The sequence below is a fragment of the Balaenoptera physalus genome, assembly GCF_965194825.1.
Source record: "Balaenoptera physalus genome assembly, chromosome: 20".
In the NCBI taxonomy this organism is placed as follows: Eukaryota; Metazoa; Chordata; class Mammalia; order Artiodactyla; family Balaenopteridae; genus Balaenoptera; species Balaenoptera physalus.
Window position 1 is genome coordinate 41,325,744 of NC_138901.1, and position 19,037 is coordinate 41,344,780.

The 19,037-nt window shown below is 49.9% G+C and overlaps 2 protein-coding genes across 16 annotated transcripts in view; one reads left to right on the top strand and one right to left on the bottom strand.

Annotated features, from left to right (window-relative positions):
• Positions 1 to 6,598, top strand: part of LOC309649745 (uncharacterized protein) — a 52,652-nt gene extending 46,054 nt beyond the window's left edge. For 8 of the 9 annotated variants that reach the window (XR_014257271.1, XM_082440181.1, XM_082440184.1 and 5 more), the window contains one exon: positions 4,676 to 6,598. Coding sequence is in view for 7 of the 9 variants with exons in the window: in XM_082440181.1 (XP_082296307.1) it covers positions 4,676 to 4,957 (282 nt within the window). In the remaining 2 variants the exon portion in view is untranslated. Of the gene's footprint in view, positions 1 to 3,897; positions 3,962 to 4,675 lie in introns of those variants that run through there. The other variant, XR_014257272.1, reaches the window with a different exon arrangement.
• Positions 1 to 19,037, bottom strand: part of BCAS3 (BCAS3 microtubule associated cell migration factor) — a 565,907-nt gene that overhangs the window by 39,236 nt on the left and 507,634 nt on the right. The window contains exon 25 of one of the 7 annotated variants that reach the window (XM_082439973.1): positions 3,919 to 4,192. The exons of the other annotated variants lie outside the window; for them this stretch is intronic. Within the exon in view, the coding sequence (XP_082296099.1) occupies positions 4,041 to 4,192 (152 nt within the window). The 3' untranslated portion in view covers positions 3,919 to 4,040. Of the gene's footprint in view, positions 1 to 3,918; positions 4,193 to 19,037 lie in introns of those variants that run through there. 7 annotated transcript variants of the gene reach the window in all.

A 19,037-nucleotide genomic window follows, 5' to 3' on the forward strand; every position in this document is an offset into this window, starting at 1 on the left:
AAAGCCCAATGTCCTTAGCGCCACTGTCATCACCTGGCCCTGGCCAGCTCTCCACACTCTACACACCATACCCGCCCTGGCGCTTTGCCCTCTGTGCCACTGCGGCTCCCTCTGCCTGGGATGTTCTTCTTCCCTGGCTAAGTCCTATTTATCCTTGAAGACTCAGATCAGCTGGGGAGTCTAGCACTCTCCTTCTGGGGCTGATTTAGGTTTTCCAGCAGGCGCCACAGCACCCTGGGCTTCCCTTCCCGAGAGCCCATGTGTAGTCAATTCCACAACAGACCCTTACTGGGGGTCTATTATGGTCCAGCTACTGTGCTGAGTGCTGGGAGTTTTGGTAAAGGTGACAGACTACAAAAAAGAACAATAAAGTATTTTTTGGTCTATCTTCTCACTAGACTGTACGTTCCTGGAGGGCAGCATCTGCTTCTTCTTCTTTTTTTTTGGCTGCGTTGGGTCTTCGTTGCTGCGCATGGGCTTTCTCTAGTTGTGGCGTGCGGGCTTCTTATTGCAGTGGCTTCTCTTGTTGTGGAGCACGGGCTCTAGGCGCACGGGCTTCAGTAGTTGTGGCACGCGGGCTTCAGTAGTTGTGGTTCGTGGGCTCTAGAGTGCAGGCTCAGTAGTTGTGGCGCACGGGCTTAGTTGCTCCGCGGCGTATGGGATCTTCCCGGACCAGGGCTCGAACCCGTGTCCCCTGCGTTGGCAGGCGGATTCTTAACCATTGCACCACCAGGGAAGCCCATTCTTTTAAAAAAAGATCTCTGGGGCTTCCCTGGTGGCGCAGTGGCTGAGAATCTGCCTGCCAGTGCAGGGGACACGGGTTCGAGCCCTGGTCTGGGAAGATCCCACATGCCACGGAGCGGCTGGGCCCGTGAGCCACAGTCACTGAGCCTGCGCATCTGGAGCCTGTGTTCCGCAACAGGAGAGGCTGCGATGGTGAGGGGCCCGCGCACGGCGATGAAGAGTGGCCCCCGCTTGCCACAACTAGAGAGAGCCCTCGCACAGAAACGAAGACCCAACACAGCCAAAATAAATAAATAAATTAATTAATATTAAAAAAAAAAAAAAAAAAAGATCTCTGGGGCTTCCCTGGTGGCGCAGTGGTTGAGAATCTGCCTGCCAATGCAGGGGACACGGGTTCGAGCCCTGGTCTGGGAAGATCCCACATGCCGTGGAGCAACTAGGCCCGTGAGCCACAATTACTGAGCCTGCGTGTCTGGAGCCTGTGCTCCACAATGAGAGGTCGCCATAGTGAGAGGCCCGCACACCGCGATGAAGAGTGGTCCCCGCTTGCCACAACTAGAGAAAGCCCTCGCACAGAAACGAAGACCCAACACAGCCAAAAATATGAAATAAATAAATAAATAAATAAAATTAAAAAAAAAAAAAGATCTCTGTATCCTAAATGCACAGCACGGTGCCTCAGTTCCTGGCACCCAGCAGGAAGGAAAGAGGGAGGGAAGAAACTGAGGTTGTTTAACTTGGAGTAGAGGTTCAGAGAGCTGCGATTCTAGAACTCAAACATTTGAAGAGCAGTTTTACAGAAAAGGGAATAGACGTGTGTGTGTGTGTGTGTGTATGTGTGCGTGTGTGTGTGTGTGTCTCACCAGGGGGCAAAACAGGACACAGAGGGAGAAGACAACATGCTGGCACATCTCAGACCAACACGAGAAGAGGTGCCAGCTGACAGCACAAGCTGCCGCCTGCAGCCGACACGACACGAGGCTCGACCCCAGCCTGAGCTCCTCCGGGAAGCCTTCCTGGAGTCACCTGGCAGGGAGTGGTCCTCCTGCTGCATCCCCACAGCACACGCACACCCTCAGTGGGGGGACTGTGGTCACGTGAGCTGTTTCCATGTCTTTCAACTTAGCACTGTGAGTGTTTTGTCTTATTTTTGTATTCAGAGCCCAACAGAGGTAGGATGGGAAATGGTGAAAGGCTCCGACTTGTAGGGCCCTTCTTCTGTCATTTATAATAGTTGTATAAGTTGGGTAACTTAGTTACCTCTCCTGGTTCAATTTATACATCTATAAAATGGGGATAATTAAAAATAGTAAGGCTTAAACAAACGTGCCTTATACACAGTAAATGCTTAAAGGGACCACTATCCCACCGATTGTCACAACGACCCTGCGTTATTCTGCTCTTCTGAGAAGTTCTTCTGTTTCAGAAAGAAGCTGAGGTATAAAGACACTCTGTATTAGGCCACAGAGCTGGACCTCGGGGCCAGGATTTGAGACCTCTCATATAGTATTCCTTTCAGGCATTAAAAAAACACTTTCTCCCTGATTTTTCAATCATACTAAAATGATCTGACAATAAAAGGAAGTACTGTCTTCTCCAAGGGAATACAAATATTCTTTGTGAATGACATCACCTCTTCCAAAGGAATTATCTTACCAACCAGGGGAGAAGCTCAGAGCTCACACAGTCTCTAGAATAGCGCCCCACATCCTTGTCACTGGACTCTACAGACCGAAGCAACAATCCCCCGACTTCAAAGAGGACTGTGGTGTTACACCCCTGTCACCTTCTCAACAATTCCTGCCAAATGCTGAGAAAGTGTGGTGCGCTCAGGTGCTCGATCAAACCAACCCCCTTGGCCTCACGATTCACCAACCTCCACGTACCAGTGACCTTCACCTTCCTTCCAGCCATTCACTCACCTGGATCCTGCAATTGGCACTTCTAGTATTTGAAGCAAGAAAGCCCACATTTTGATCGTGAAACTTCCTATTTGTCTATCCCTCTCACTTCCTTATTTCTACCAGTGATGACTTTCAACTTCACCGAGACTGCCAGCCTCTGGAGCCCTCCACAATATCCCAAGCCACCAGCTCCCTCCTGGTGGCACTTCTTCACCATCCAGCCCAGCTCACAGGACCAAGAGCACTCTCGCCGAGCCCCCGTCACCCCTCCTCCTGGTCTATCCGCCCCTCCTGCTTTGCCAGATGCATCTGGGATGATGCAGGCAACCATCGAATTTCTCCACTACTGCTCCTGGGCTGCAGAGCTGTGCTGGAGAAAAACCATACACTTGTGTCAACTGGCGCCATGACAAATTTATCAGCCAGGCCCTCCCTGTTCCTCAATCTTTTTTTTTTTTTTTTTTCCCCATTTGTTCCTGGTCAGTTCCCTCCTGTATTTCCCCCTCTTCTCAAGCTCCCCAAACCTGTCACAACTCTCTCCCTCATTCTCAGCAGATGACCTGCCAACTCACTGCCTTTGGGATTTCCTTTTCAGTTCTTTCTTTTAAAGATTCAGAAGTCCGTGCATCTTAAAAGCAACCTGGTATAGGAGTGACAAGCACAAAACACAGCCCCTGAAGAATCGTCCAGCCAGCCAGTCAGGCAGAGTGGAAGCGGAGTCTCCTCTGGAACGAGAAAGCGGGAGCGGGGGGTGTCGGCTGGGAACAAGAGAACCGCTTCTCCTTTCCCACTGAATACGTTCTGGAGAGTTTTTTATTTTGCCCTTGTCACTTCTATTCTTCATCACCAGGCTGGGGCTGTGTGAGGCTGAGTGCCATCCTAAGGTGGAAGGAAAGATGATGACAGCAGGCGGGTGAGCCCCTGCCCCAGGCGGACGGTTTATAATCCAGATTACCCTGTGCTGCCTCCAAATGAGAAGGGACACAGCAGTAATCATTCCTGAGAGATTTGCGCACACGCGTGTGTGTGTGTGTGCGTGTGTGTGTGCATCTATTTCACAGTCATCCCAGGAGTCAGAAAATACCTGTCCACAGTGGCAAACAAGGGGCTAGAATGTTGCCTCAACTGCTCGCCATGGTGGCCAAGTTCCTTGATGACCCGGCCCTCCTCACTCCTCCAGACTCACCTCTCCCCACCCCCTCCCTTGTCCCTTGCGTTAAGCATAATGAACTTCTTTTTCTTCCTCCAGTGGACTGCTCCCTCTCACCTCTGGGCCTTCACATCTTCCCCTTGATGACAGCTTAAACAGAACTTCTTCTGAGCCTTCCCTGACCCTCTATAGGTTAGGTCCAATGCCCCTCCTGTGTGCTCCCATAGCAGAGACCCCTGAACCTATCTTACCACACTCACTCCACGGGCACTGCTGGTTTGTCTGTCTTCCCTTCTACAGTATAAGCCCACGAGGGTGGAGAGATCATCCGTCTTGCTCTTTACCGTATCCTCAAAACTTAGGGCCCACCTTCCTAACGTCTTGATACCGATCCCTGAGAATCAAGGGTTTTAGAGGATAACAGAACACTAATATCAGTGCACAGAGGGAAGAAAGTCCCAGGGGAAATAACGCTGGGCCTAAAGGGGGAACCAGTCTCAACCAGAAGACCCAGAGTCGACTGCTGCTCGTTTCATGGTGCAATGGCTCCAACTTTCAGCTCAGGGTCTTGGATGAACAGGCCCATGTCTCTGACAAAGCAGAATAAACTGGTAAGAGGTTGGCCCTTTAAGACCCAGGGGATTTGACGTCAAAGGATGACGTAGGCAGGTGAACTCAGGTTCCTCTGTGTAAAGAGGGTTCATGTGTTCCAGCTCCTTCTGGGTTATCAATGAGCCTCTCTCAGACTTGATCGCAGGGCTCTTTGGGATCAGAGTTGGGTGCTGGTCTGGTCTGCACCCTCACTCAACCTGCTCTCCAGGCCCCTGGCCCCAGTCTCCTGTTCTCTGATCTTATGACTGACACTTGCTTGTCTTAGCCCACCCAGGACCTTCTTGCCAACCAGATTTCACCAGGCCATCTACACCCAAGTCTGTATCCAGCCAGGTGCCCAGCCCTGCTAGAACGACCTGACTTCACCAACCAGGCACCAAACAAAGCACTGGACTTTGTGGCAGGAAGAGAAAGTGGGGAGGCGGTACGAACAGAGAGGGTGCCCCATGGAGGCTGCAGAGCTGAATCGAGCAAAGAACACTGCCACAGATTTGCTTCTCTCGTTCCAGGCAAAATGCCCAACTGGCACTGTTTTCAGAGAAATTAAGCTGCTTTTGACTTAGACTGAGGATAATCACAAGTTCCTGGAGGATCATGTTGAGGAGGGAACTGTCAGAAGAGACATTTGATCACACTGAGACCTGGTAGAGGAACGGCAGTGGGGTGTTTGCTATCCTGCCATCCAGCTGTCTGGCACAAACCCCTGCATACACCTCCTCCAACAGTACTTCTCACCTGGGGCGACACATCAGAATCCACTGGGGAGCTTTTCAAATACACGGAGGTGCGAGCCCCGTCCCAGATCATAATCTGAATTTCTGGGGCATAAGATTGGGGCCTGGGCATCTTTATCTTTGAAAAGCTCCCCTAACCCTGACCCTCACCTTCACCCTAACCCTGACCCTCACCTTCACCCTAACCCTAACCCAGGTGACTCTGAGGCACTCCCTGTTGCCATAAACCATGGCCAGGTCTCTACTGCCGTCAAAGTCAGTGCGTCTGCCTGAGACCATTACGACGTAGAGAGCAGGGCACACACCTGCATAATTCTCTCTACTCAGAGGCCACCCTGCTGCCATTTCCAACATGAAGCTGCACGGAAGGGCTTGAGCTACTGCTCCAGATGACATTTTTAGAAACACTACCATCCCCACCCTGCATGGCAACAGCCTTGGCCAATGTGCCCACGAAGGCACACGTGGACTGACGGAGGGATCTGGTGCCAACCCTCCACAAACCAACCCTCCTCAGCGGCCCAGCAAGCTGGGGAACTAGGGTGAGGTGGCTCAAAAGAGGTCACTTACTGGAGTATGAAGGAATATTCTCATTTTCCTTTAGAAGAAACATTTCTTCATACTGTGCATGGATAAGAGCCTCTAGCCCTCCACGGCATTTATTTCTGTAGTGTGCTGTTGACTGCGATAGAGGTGATCAACACACGCTTGCTAAGTGAGACCCCTTCATCTTGGGCTCTCTGGCCCAGTGAGGGAGGAGGGATGGGGTAAGTCGGCAGTTGGGAGATGCCTCGGTGGCCATACTGCCCCACGCACTCTGCCTGAGAATCGAGAACGAAACATTTTTAAGAACCAAGCTCTGAAGCACCACCCTAAGTTCATGATTTCCATCATGGCCAACTGCCTGTCTACACGTCATAATAACTTTTCTGTCCTTTGTTGCGAAAAAGGCACTTTCTAGGACATCTAAATTCCTTAAAACTAAAATATTGTGTTATTCCTATGTGGAAATTGTTTTCCAAATCATCCCTGAGAGGGAATGTCCACTTGTGTCTCACTGCTGGCTGCTAAGTTTAAGATATTTGGGGTACTACAGAGAATGGTCCTGAATATCTAGGTGGATCTCAGAGGGCAGAGTATAGGCCAAATGATCACCACTTCCAGGAACCTGTCTTTGGGTGCTGAACCTCAGGCTATGGGGGCAGCATGGGAAGAACAGTCATGACTTTGGATCAAGTGTGATTTCGTGGGTTCAGTGATAGGACTGCTGGCCTCCTGAAGGAAGGCAGAAGCGTGTGGTAAAAAGAGCACTGGACTTGGAGTCAGGAGGCCTTGGATCCATCACCAAGTAGCTGAGTGTCACTGCACAAACATGTCACCCCTGTACGCTTCAGGGTCCTCAGGTGTAAAATACCTGCCCTCCCTACTTGAAGCGTTGTTGAAAGAATCAAATAAAATAGGAAATGTATATACACACGTTCTCTCTGTAAATTCTGAAGTGGTAATATTTTGAGAAACGCCAGGCTCTCCTCTGAGGACCCTGCCCGCCCAGCAATCCTCTCCTGATTCTCTCCCACATCCCTTAGCCCCTGGGGTGGAGCTGGTGTCCTTCCGCCTTCTCACAGAGGCAGACGTCTCTTCTTTGTTTCATAAAAGCTCCAGCTTTGACTCTGGTGCCAGGAGACAATACGGCCCCTCACCCCTCCTTCTCCAATTCCTGCCCCTCCATCACACCCCTCACTCCTCCAAGATTTTAGCTCCTGGTTGGTTCACTGCCACTCTCTCCATCACGAATCCTGCCATAAGTCACACAGATGGTCCTTCCAACAACTTGGCCTCTCAGTTCCTGAACCTCCCCACTTGTAGTTTACCTCCCCAACTCAATCTCAGCCGTTTCTTTGATATATCTAACAGCAACTGCAAACACTGTCACACTCTCAAAATCAAATATCCCACTCTGACCATCACCTCCTATCTTTCTGGGTCTCTCCCCCTAGTACTCCAGCTCCAACAATCCTTCGACACCCCTCCAAGGTCTATAATCTGTTGGTTCCACTTGCTTTTCATTGCCCCTTAGTCCCCTCTGTCCTCTCCTCCCCCACGTGCACTCTTATACTCACCCCCTCTCTCCCTCTGCTATACTTGCCTGGTGAAACCACAATCGTTAAACCAACTCTCCACCTCCTCCCTGTCCCCATGCAATTACTCAGAGATGGAAAAAAAAGCTCACTGTGCTAACCGGTCTTACTTTTAACTCGATGATCACTAACTTCAAATGGGCCTTTAACGCTGCCCTCTAATCATATTTCCTCAGTCCATCTGCCCTCCACTCTCTTGGCTGAGGACTTCGTATTTGCTCCTCTAGTCTCAAACCTCCAATACCTTCTCCATCCTTCTCACCTTCAGCCGAGGACGTATTATGACTTTGCCAAGAAAACGGAAGCCATGAGAAGGAAACTGAAAGTCCCTCTGCTGTATCTATCCACCTACCTCCATCTGAGTGTACGTGCTCACTCATCAAGGCCAATCCCTCCACCTGTGCGCTAGACCCCATATCCTCTTGCCATCATTCTGCTAGTTTTTCTTCCATTAAGAGAAAGGAAGAACTGGGCTTCCCTGGTGGCGCAGTGGTTAAGAATCCACCTGCCAGTGCCAGTGCCAGTGCCAGTTGAATCCCGGAAGATCCAACATGCCACGGAGCAACTAAGCCCGTGCGCCACGACTACTGAGCCTGCGCTCTAGAGCCCGCGAGCCACAACTACTGAAGCCTGTGAGCCACAACTACTGAAGCCCGCGCGCCTAGAGCCTGTGCTCCCTGACAAGAGAAGCCACCGCAATGAGAAGCCCGCGCACCGCAACGAAGAGTAGCCCCCGCTCGCCGCAACTAGAGAAAAGCCCGCGCGCAGCAACGAAGACCCAACGCAGCCAAAAATAAATAAATAAAATAAATAAATTAAAAAAAAAAAAAAGGAAGACCCTCTTGACCCTCCTCCCTCCTCTAGCTGCCTCCCCATTTCTCTCCTTCCCTTAAAACTCCTTGAAAGAGAGGTCTGGACTTGCTGTCTACAAGACCCTTCCTCCCGTTCTCTCTTCGAACCCACTCCAATCAGGGTGTTGCCCCCAACCCTCCACTGAAAAGGCTCTTCCACAGGCGGCGACCTGCACGCTAGCATCGCATGGCTGCTTCTCACTGATCATCCGACCCGACCTCTCAGCAGGTCAGGTGTGCATTTGATGCGGCTGATCCTTCTCTTCCCTTGGCTTTGACAGCACACTCACCTAGTTTTCCTCCCACCTTTCTAGCAGCTACTTTCAGTCTCTTTTGCTGACTCTTTTACTCTCCCCCTCAACCTCTAAATGTTGAAATGCCCAAGTTTACATGCAAAGCCACGGTCTGGTCAAGGAAGGATTACAGGGCAAGGGAAGCCCTCGTTTGAGCTCCTTCCCTGTCTTCCCACTGTATCTTTATCACCGGGGGCTGAAGGGTGCCAGTGCCTGAGCGCTCTCCCTCACTGCACTAAAACCTCTTCTTCGTTAGCGCTGCAGGTGTGACCTGGGGATGAAGGGGAGGCGGACACTGGAGGCGAGGCAGTAAAACAGACCGAGGGCAAGGGCAGTGGCCACTGTTGAATCAGTATTCAGGCGGAGCGCTGCAGCACACGAAGGTTGCCAGCCATCAGTTTCTGCAACCTCCACCGAACGACCTTCCCAGGAGGTCACATGTTGCTTCTTGAATAGGCTGATTTGAGTCACAGAGTCCAAGAGAACATGAGAAAATGGGAGAATCAGACGGGTTTTTGCAACCTTTCTTTTTTAAACCAAGATGTTAAGCTGTGGCTCCCTCAGAAACTGAATACGAAGAGGGACGTGACTGCCACGAAGGAGAGAAACAAGGGTTCATTTTATTTGTTATTTTTCCTTTTTTTTTTTTGGGGGGGGGGTGTGGGTAAGGGCACCAGACAGGCTTCCCATTTGAGGACTGGTAAGGATTTGCTTTGGGACACTGAAAAAAAAAAAACTTTTCTCAGTGTCACAGGGGAAAAGGCATTCTTCCTGGGAAATGGAAAAGGCATTAGTCAGGGTGAGGGCAGAAGGGTCTACTCCCACACGGGCCTGATTTGCCAGAGCCAATGGTGTCGGGCTGCCTCCTACCCCTGGGAGGGGCCTTCTCCTTTCAGGCTGGGCTTAGCTTGACTCACAGCTCAAAAGCCCCTACCTCCACTCAACAACAATGCCAGAAAAACATCTGCTACCCCTAACTCTCCACTTCCCAAAAGAAATGATTAAAAAGTTAGAGAAACACTTCCATATGGAAGAATCCACTCCCAACAGGTCACCACAAAGATACTTCAAACACAATAAGACAGGAAGGGCTAAAAAAAGCAGAGAAGTTCACAGAACCCACACAATCTTTTATACAGGAAAAAAAAAAAAAAGCCACCCTGGTAACTTTACACAGTTCAGAACACCATTTGGCAGTTAAGTATGTCCTTAATCTGCTCAATTTGCTTATTATAGTAAAGGGTTAGAAGAATTTCAGAGTGGTGGCCAAAAAAACTGCCATAATCTCTATTCCTAAAGTAAACTCACAAAGTGAATTAACTTCTTCAATTGAAATATTTCAAAGGTGAAAGTCTCTCCCCTCCCCCGCCCCACCTTCCGACATATTAGAGACTGGCCACAGGGAAGCCACGGTCACTTAAAATCAGAAGCACGTGAGTGGATGTATCGTTATTCATCCAACAAACATTTATTGGGCATCTAAATCAAACAAGGTCCAGGACTAGTCACTGGGATACAAAATGAAGCATGACATTCAACCTACCTTTGAGATGCTTACACCACAGAAAGGATGCTGCAGTTTCCAACTCAGAACTCAGACCTTCCATAGGAGAAGGGATTGAATGGAAGCAGCGGGGGGAGAAGGCAGACAGCCCTGGCTTTGGAGTCACACTGATCTAGCTGCTTAAACCTTAGCCCCGCCGTGGCTGTGTGATACTGGACAGGCCCTCACTGAGCCTCGGCTTCCTTCACTATAAAACAGGGTTAGAACTAGCTTCCTTGCAGGGATGATATAATGATTAACAGAAATATACACAGGCACGCCACTGACTGTTGATACGAGGGAGACTTTTTCTATCTCTAAGGCCCTGTGACATGCCGAAAGCCTTCGGCTAAGAACCTTGTGGATCTTTAAGGCCAGAGGAGAAGGAGTGGACAAAAAATGACTTTTAAGGAGTGAAAGCAAAAAAGAAAAAGGAAAAAAATACCACCACAACCACCAAACACACAAAAAAATTCCACCGATACTCAGTTTAGGTGGACTAGAAATGGGCATTTTCTTTGGAGAGAAACAAAACCAGAGGCAGTTCACGCGGAGCTTGGCAAATCCAAGGCCGAGGGAAGGCCGTCAGGAGCGTGGCAGGACGATGAGGGGGCACTCCGCTGCTCTGAAGGGAAGACCGGGACGGGAGGCGCTGGGCAGAGCTGGGCCTCCTTGCCAGGAGGCTGCGAGCTGACTTCTTTGGCCACCTCCCCTGGGCCTTAAATTGCTTCCTGAGGCGAGGACCTGGCTAATGGTTTATTTACAACAGGAAGAAGCAATTACCTTGGAGAACACGGAGTCATATACCCGCCATTAGCCAGGAACACGGGCGCTCTCCACCAATAACCCCGAAGACATACGGAGCAGCGACTGCCCCCATTTAAAGACACGGCCACCGCTCTCCTCCCCACGCCACCCTGGTGAGGTGACTGAGAATCAAGTATGAGAAGGGGAGCTCGGGCAGCAATACCAGGCTTTGAGTTGGGAAAGTATAAAGTCATTTTTGGTTCTGCCGCTGCCTTTTTTGTGTGATGTTGGGCCTTTTTGGTGAGACCCTTGCCCTCTCTGGGCAAAAAGACATGACACATTCATGCCCCAAATCTAGCTTCTCCCAAAGAATGCCATCGGTAACGTTAAAACAAACAAAAAATCCTTGTGGGCGAGTGGAACGAAGTGCTAGGACGAAGTCCTCAGGACCGGGAGCGTGGGGAAGCCAGGCTTGGAGTGAATGCATTGCACCTTGAAACTAGAAGGCGAGATTACCTGCTAGGGAAAAACTGGCGAGGCTGCCACCAGGGTAGCTTACCTGCGGGGTGGGCACAGGTGGGTAAGGTTTCTAGCAAGCCCCAGAGAGAACAGGAGGAAAGCTGGAAGCTCTCTATGGGAGGGGGCTGACAAAGACAATGAGAAAGAAGCCTAGGGGAGTGCAGGCTGTCTGTTCTGATATTTAATAACCAAGAACGTAAGGCAGAAGAGGTGCAAAAAGCTTAATAGTATTTGTAGTTCAAATTAAAGTGTTCAAAGCCCCATTACAGAGCAGGGTAACGTATGCAATGACATCTGGGACCGTAATCAGCAAAGCGCTTTCAAGAGCTGCCAAAGCAAACAGCCAAATAACAAATCCACTTTACAGATCATCAATCTGGTCCTGGACTTGCCAAGGTAAATAGTACAAGGCTGAAGTTTGCTTTGCAAACCAGGGAACTGGGAGTTTAGCGAGGCCTTGATCCAGAGCAGCACGGTTGGGGCAGGGCCTCTGGAGCTTCCCTCGCATCAGGGAAGTCCTACAAGCCCTGCATCTGAGCAGAACGCAGGCAGGAGGCCGGCAGAGCCCTCTGGGCCAGATCTGAACACCTCCTTGGTCCGCAGGCCGCTACAGCTGCCAGGCTGGGCTGTGCCCTCTCAGGTGCCCACTCTCCAGCCCAGACTCTGACCAGACTGAAGTTTGTAGATTTCTGAGAGAAAATCCAGCTTAGAGTTGCTTTTTCTCCCGTTTCCCCAGTCACTATGAAGGGCCATGAATTCCCAACATGGGAAAGGCATCTCTCAGAAGTCAGTCCGCGTCCAGAGGAGGCGCAGCCCTAGGCCGGGGATCAGGGGGGATGCTCTCCAGCTCACGGTCACCTGGACTCCTTGCTGCTTCCGAGTCTGGAGCAGCCCTGAAGGACGGCACAGGGGTCCCTTGCGGGCACTGCTCAGAGTCTTAAAACTGGAGAAAAGGGGCCAGACCTTCTGGTCAGACCCAGCAGACGCCAGCCTCTCCTTCATTTCTGCACCCAGCCAACCTCAGCAGCCTAGAAATACAGCCGTTTCTCTCCTCTCTCCTCCACCCAAAACTGTCTTGATGCAATCTGCCCTAGTCCCTGAAGGGCAAGAGAAGGGAAATTTGTAATTAGATATTTATTTATGTGATTCTTTGTTTAATGTCTCTTTCCCCTCCTAGACTGGGCTAATGACTTTCTGATTGCCTGGGTCTTCACCATGATGGTATCTCCAGGGCCCCCCTGCACAGTCCAGTCCACAGGAGGCCCTCAATAAATATTTGGTAGCTCTAAGGGCAGATGAACGAGAGCTACCATGTACTGAGCACCTAGTCTGGGCAACTCATCTAGGGACACTGTTTAATTCTTAGCAAGAGCTATATGAGGTATTATTACTACGGCCATTTTCCAGATGAGAAAACTGAGGCCCACAAAGCAAAATAATCATTTAATTAAACTTCCCTCAATGTGCCAACATTAATTACTTGGCAATAAGAACTCTGTTGGGAGGGAGACAGCTGCTTAGATGGTCCCTACACCTTGCATCTTTGCATTTCTCATAGTGTGGGGTTCAGAGAAGCAATGAAAGGAGCATCTGTTGAATGACTGGCAAAGAATAGCAGAGTCCACTCTGCTTACATCTTACAATGCTAAGGATGTAGGGCAAAGACAGCTGTTTTGAGTGAAAGGGGGTGAAGAGGTAGTCCTGAAAAATCAGGTGCCTTGACTGAGGGCACACTGTAAGTCAGCCCTGGAAAGTAGGACTCAGCGGCTAGGTCAGAGGGGAACGTCCCCGCTCCACCCCTGAGAGCAAACTGCTGCTCTGAATTTACATGGTTTTCATGGAAGCAGACTTGACTAAAACGGGGCCTCCTAAAGGGAGGTCTGCCTATGTCTACTTGAGGAGAAAAAGCAATGGGCTGACAATGATACAAGGCCACGCGGGTGGGGCAGGGATGTGCCTGAGGAAGAACTCCTCGGCCTGGTCTAGGACCTTCAGAGGTAACGAGAGTGCCGGGGCCATCAGAGCTTTACTTTTGAGTGACTGAGGCCCTGCACGGGATGCAGGCTCAGGCTCTTTCTATCCAGATGCCAACGTCTGCTCAGGACGCCCAGATCACAGCAGACGTCTCAGCCTCAGGTACAGGCCACGGTCCACGAATGGGTCAGGCATTTACTGGGCACTAATGAATACTAGTTGCTGTTATAATGAGTCATCCCTGTGACCCTTATTTTTCCAAAAATTACAATTCAATCATCTCTGTGGCTCTTTTGCTTTCTATGACCTATTATGAGTAGGTATTGGCTCGATCCTTGAATACATTCTGCGTTAAAACTCTGTAACATGGGCTTTATCATTCTGCTTTATAGATAAGGAAATTGAGCCTCAGAGAAGTTACAGAACTTGCCCGGGGTCACCCAGCTCACCCCTGTCTCCCACATGCTTTTCCGTGACTTCTAAGGAATGAAGCCCACGTTCTCCTTCCCTCAACGGCTTTCGGTGGACACAGCTTTGACGTGAGCTGGGAAACACTTTGTTGATGTCCCTACTGTATCATGATCATCTGTTTACACATCTGTGTCCCTTGCTAGACTATGAACATCTGGAGGGCAGTGAGACTGTGTCTGATCACCTTTCTGAATCTCTAGGGCTTGGGGCCCTAGAATCTGAATCCTGGGGACTCATCAAATTATATGTTGAATTAATATAAATGAATGAACTGATGCATGTGTGCTGACCTCATCTCTCAACCAGGGAAACAAAAGATCAGAAAGGTTCAGGAACTTGATAAAGCTGTATAGCTAGTCTAGCGGGCACAAAAGGGGCTCTTGGGCTTAGAGAGGAAGTAAGAGCTGGCATGACTGCATGGTATGCACGGGGTTGGTGAGGGCTGGGGGCAGCAGAGTGTGGGCTGAGAGGAAGGTATGCTCTTGGTGATGGTGAAGCAGAGGCCCACCTGGCTCACAAAATGCCTCCATTCTGACCAGGGTCTGGCTTGAGGTCATGGCCAACTATGGCCTGATGAGAACTGGTACCCTCTGAAGATTACAGGTGGAGATTAGCAGTCGGGCACAAAGCCCTTTGTAGATGGAGCATTCCCTAAGATCAACAACCATAGCAGCAGTGGCTGACAGAGTCTGAGGGGCCCTGGGCAGTAACTGTACTTGTTCTTCTCACAGGGATTTCATCTTTCTGCTCACACAGGCTTCTCTCCTGGCCCACATGCCAACCAAGGTCCAGAGATAGGCTTGAGGTGGCACCAGGGAGACAGGAAGAGGCTTGAAACAGCACCTTGAGGGGGTCTACACAGAAGGGGTGAGGAGCCACTAGGCTGCAGCCTGTAGGTCTGGGGAGGGCAGAATTCTAGAAAAGAACTCTGAACCTGGAGTTAGGAGGCCGGGATTTGGTCCTGGCTCTGCCTCTTACCAGCAGCAAGACTTCTCTGAACCTTCGGGAGGTTAATTCCCACTTCAGAGGGTGCCTGTAGGGATTAATAAAGGTAATGACTTTGAAAGAACTTTGTAGAATTGCAACATTACCCTTCACATGAGGTTTCTTTTTCTGCTGTCAAGTTGTTCCCCTCCTTTCAATCTGCAGCCATAAATCCTATGGATCTATTTGCCCTTCACAAACATGGTGAGCAGGGGCTCCAGCCAGCTGGGGAGGGAAGCTGATTTCTAGGATGGTGAAGGGAGGCGAGAAGAGGACGTTGGTCGTCAGTGCAGGGAGTTCGAGGCCTAAAGGCCTCCTCACCTGAGAGCCACACACGGTCTGGCCAACAGCTGGGCACACCTGAGGCCCACTGTCCTGGTGAGACTCTGCTCCGGCTGGGTCACCAGGCAGTAGCTGTTCAAAGGACGCCTTCTTCTCGTGCCCCACTCAACCCAAAAGAGAAGCCCATCTGGGTGCCTCTCCACAGAGCCTTTCCAGAGAGAGGAGGCCTAACGGGGGCCGCCCTCTGCCAGCCAGTGGCCCAGCTCCGGAGCCTGGCGGGCTGGGCAGCAACTCTCCGCGTTTGTCTGAGGCAGCCTCGCCGTCTCATGGGAGGTCGAGATGCACATGCCAAACCAGACACACATATGGAGAAGATTAGCCCAACGCGCAAAAGAGACAGACCAGTGCAGGATGATCCACGGAAAAGGCTGGTTTGGTACAAACCCAAAGAAGTACATCATCCAAGCTCATCGCGGGCTCGGGTATGGACAGACAAAGCTCTTGTCAGCCCCGGGGACGGGCTGAGGGTTCAGAACGGTAGTCGTTTCAGGCCAATAAGCACAAGCTGTACACCTGCCGGGTGCTGAGCACACGCTGACAAGCCCACACGGGAAAGAAATGACAGAAATGGCACTGAAATGTGTTCCTTGTTCATGGTTTTCTTGACAGGAATTCCCCTCTCATTTTCCCTTAGCAGTAAGAAGGGGTATATTAACTGGACCTTTTCTTTCTGCCAAGGTGGGCAGGCAGGGCATTCTAGAACAAAGGGAGAGGGGCGTCTCACCGCTTTCCAACCCTCCTTCACCCCTAAGGAAATTTCAGAAGCTCCAGCGTGCGTTCCCTGTCACCAAGTGATTCAGAGAGTAGAATGTTCTGGAATGAAACAAGCCAGTGGGATTGCCACACAGCTTATAAAGGGGCAATTTCTCTGGAGATCAGTAGGAGCTTTTGAAAACTGACCAAAGAACCCACCCCTCACTCCCAGCCTCCGCCATTTCCACCCCTCCGCCCCTTTGTCCTGAGGGTTCTAGGGCTTGCTACTGTTCCACGGATACTTCTCTTGCCTTTCAGAGAGACTGGAAGCTCCTAGAAGGCAGCATAAGGGCTTATAGGCTTCTCTCACCTCTACCACACCCAGCACCCGTAGTAGGCTGTCAACAACAAACACGTGTGGAATACCTACTGTGTGCCTGACACTGTGGCTTCATGTGACCCATCGGGGAGATGGCAGAATTGTTTCACCATGACTGTAGGATGTCAAAGCTAGCAGGGACCACTCAGCACCAGCTGCTGATCTTGCAAATGAGGAAACCGAGGCCCAGAGAGGGAATGCCATCTGTCCCCGGTCACGCAATCAGCAGAGTGAGAGTGCTGGCCTTGCACTGTGCATCCCCGAGAGTCCCTGTGCACATTAGGTGTCCCTGGGGTGCTCACCAGCACGTGCTGCTGATGGAAGAACAGGCGGGCTCGGGGGACTCTCCTTGGGCCTGAGGTCTGAGACGCTGTCAGGTCATCCATTCAGCCAACTGGCCACTGACTCGTGCGTCTGCCTCCCACACAAGGCCTTGTGCTGAGGGGAAGGGCCTGCTGCCCAGTGAATGAAGGCCCGCATCTGGGGGCCCGGGACAATTCAGGGATGAACACTGCTCACAGCACATTCCTCCCAGCCTGTGAAAAGAAGCCAGAAATTTTGGGGACTTTCTTCATTGAATTGCAGGCTTTTCAACTTGGAAGAGACCCCAGGGCCTCTGGACTCAATTCTGTCCTGCAATCGTTTGTTTCCTTGGCAATCTCTGCCCCTCCAGAGAAAGTTTCTTAAAGGCAGAGACTGTATCTTATTCACTCTTCTCCATTAGGCATCTCCAGTGCCTCACGAGGGCTGATAAAAGGAAATTCTCAATAAGTGCTCATTAAACCGACACCCTGAATTTGCTTAGCAGGAACAGAATCCTGGAGGAGTTGGCATTTGAGCATGGTCTTGCGGGATCCATAAGCAAGTGCAGCGGAGTCACACAGGTAAACCTCGAGAAGGAGAAAGTAAAGAGCCCTTCCCCCTCCTCATCACCATCATCCAGAAGAGCTTGTTCCCAGCCAGTAGCTATTCCTGCCCCTTTACTTGTGTTCTCTTTGTAAAAGTCTTTACTGTTATTTCTGATGAGAAGAGTAATATATGTTAATTGCAAAATATATTAACTATAAAAAACCACGTAAGAGTGAGAATTCCCTTTTTTTTAACTTCCCCAGATAGCTACTATTCACTGAGTTTTGTTTTTATGCTAGCAATAGAATTATATTATACACATTGCTTTTCAACTGTTTTTTTTTTAATCTAAAAATGTTCTTTTTAATACCTACATGCTATTGCTATGATATGTACATACCAAAATTTACTGTTACCTGTGCCTCTATTGATTGACAGCGGTGTTAACTTATTTTAGTTTTTCTTTGCTATTGCAACAGTGCTTTTCCCTATACCTTAGAAATTTTACCTATATTTTTATAGAATAAATTCTTAGAAGATAAATTACTGGATCAAAAAGAATGAATTATTAATATATAATGGTTACTACCAAAATGCCTTCTAGAAAGGGTTACCCAGTTTACACTCCACTGCCAGTGTCTGAACAAGCACTACAAGCATTAAATAAAGTCAATGCCTACCGCTGACCTGCTGTGAACTGAACCGCTGCCCTCACCTCCGCACAAGTCCTTGGTCGGTTCCCTCATTTTCTATGGGCTCCACTTCTTCATTGCTACACACTACACACTTGGCTGTCATCTAACTCTCAACACAGTCTCATCACACTTCTACAAAATCATGAACATTTACATTTATTATATTAATTTGTAAATGTCTCCTTGCCTCTCCAAATAGATCTGAGGATGCCTCAAGGGAGAGAGGTATCTATTCTACCATTCTGTCATCTCCCTTCCCTCTCTCCCCATCCCTCTCTGAGGAAACACCTAGCCCAAACATCTCTTCTGTGCTGAAGACCCATAGATTCAACCCCACAGATGTGGAGTTTGCATCCTGACATCTCAATTGAAACTCAACGTGCCCAAGCTGCCTTGTCCACATGACTGGCAACTCTCCGCAAATGAAGTGAATAGAGAAAAATAAGTCAGAAACCTGGGACCACCCTCAACATCTCCTCCTCTCTCACTCACCCATATTGATTCCATCACAGAGTCCTTTGATTGCACCTCCTAAATATCACTGGCATCTGTCCGCTTCTGTTGGTTATTGATACCAACCTAATCCATTCCATCACCTCCTACTGGACTTCTGTAAAAGTCTGTCTTCCAGAGTGATCTTTTCAAATCTCAAATATGATCCTATCACTCTCTGCTGGAAATAGATTTCCCACTGCTTTTAGGATGAGACTAAAATCCTTCACAGGAGCAGCAAGTCCCCACAGCCTCACCAGTGCTATTCACCGCCCCTTCCTCCCCTTAGGCACTGAGCTCCAGCCACGCAGGCCCTCTTTCACCTTGACCACTCCCCTGACGTCTTGCACCCCTGCCCCCCTGGCTGACTTAACTTACCCCCTAGGGCTTAGCTTCAATGTGACTTCTCAGGAAAACTCTCCCCAAATAGCCCTTTCAGATGCTCTCATACCACGTGGAATTCTTCCTTCATAAGACTTCGCACAATTTGTAATGTTTATTTGTGAGACTATTTGATTAATGTCTTTCCCCCTCCTTAGACCATAGACTCACAAGCCCCACTGTGTTCAAGCATAGTGCATGTAAGAGTACCCACAGCAGCACTGAATAGCTATTTGATGGATGCTGAACTAACGAATGGCGGGTGCACAGGAACGTATGACAACACGATCTCTCAATTCTTTTCTGTCAAGGTTTCCTTGCTGGATATTTTAGCCAGATTCAATCACACACAGCGAGTCTTTTGGTGGGAGAAGCCTTCAGCACGACTGGTTCCCAGCTGACAGTCCCTAGGGACCACCCTATACTGTTTATCCTGCCACGGAGACCAGCAGAAGTGGAGACACTCTTTTCAAAAACACCTCCTTGAAAGAGCCCCGGCTTTGGAGAGCTGGCCCATCTCTCTCTCTCGCCAGTCAGGCCTG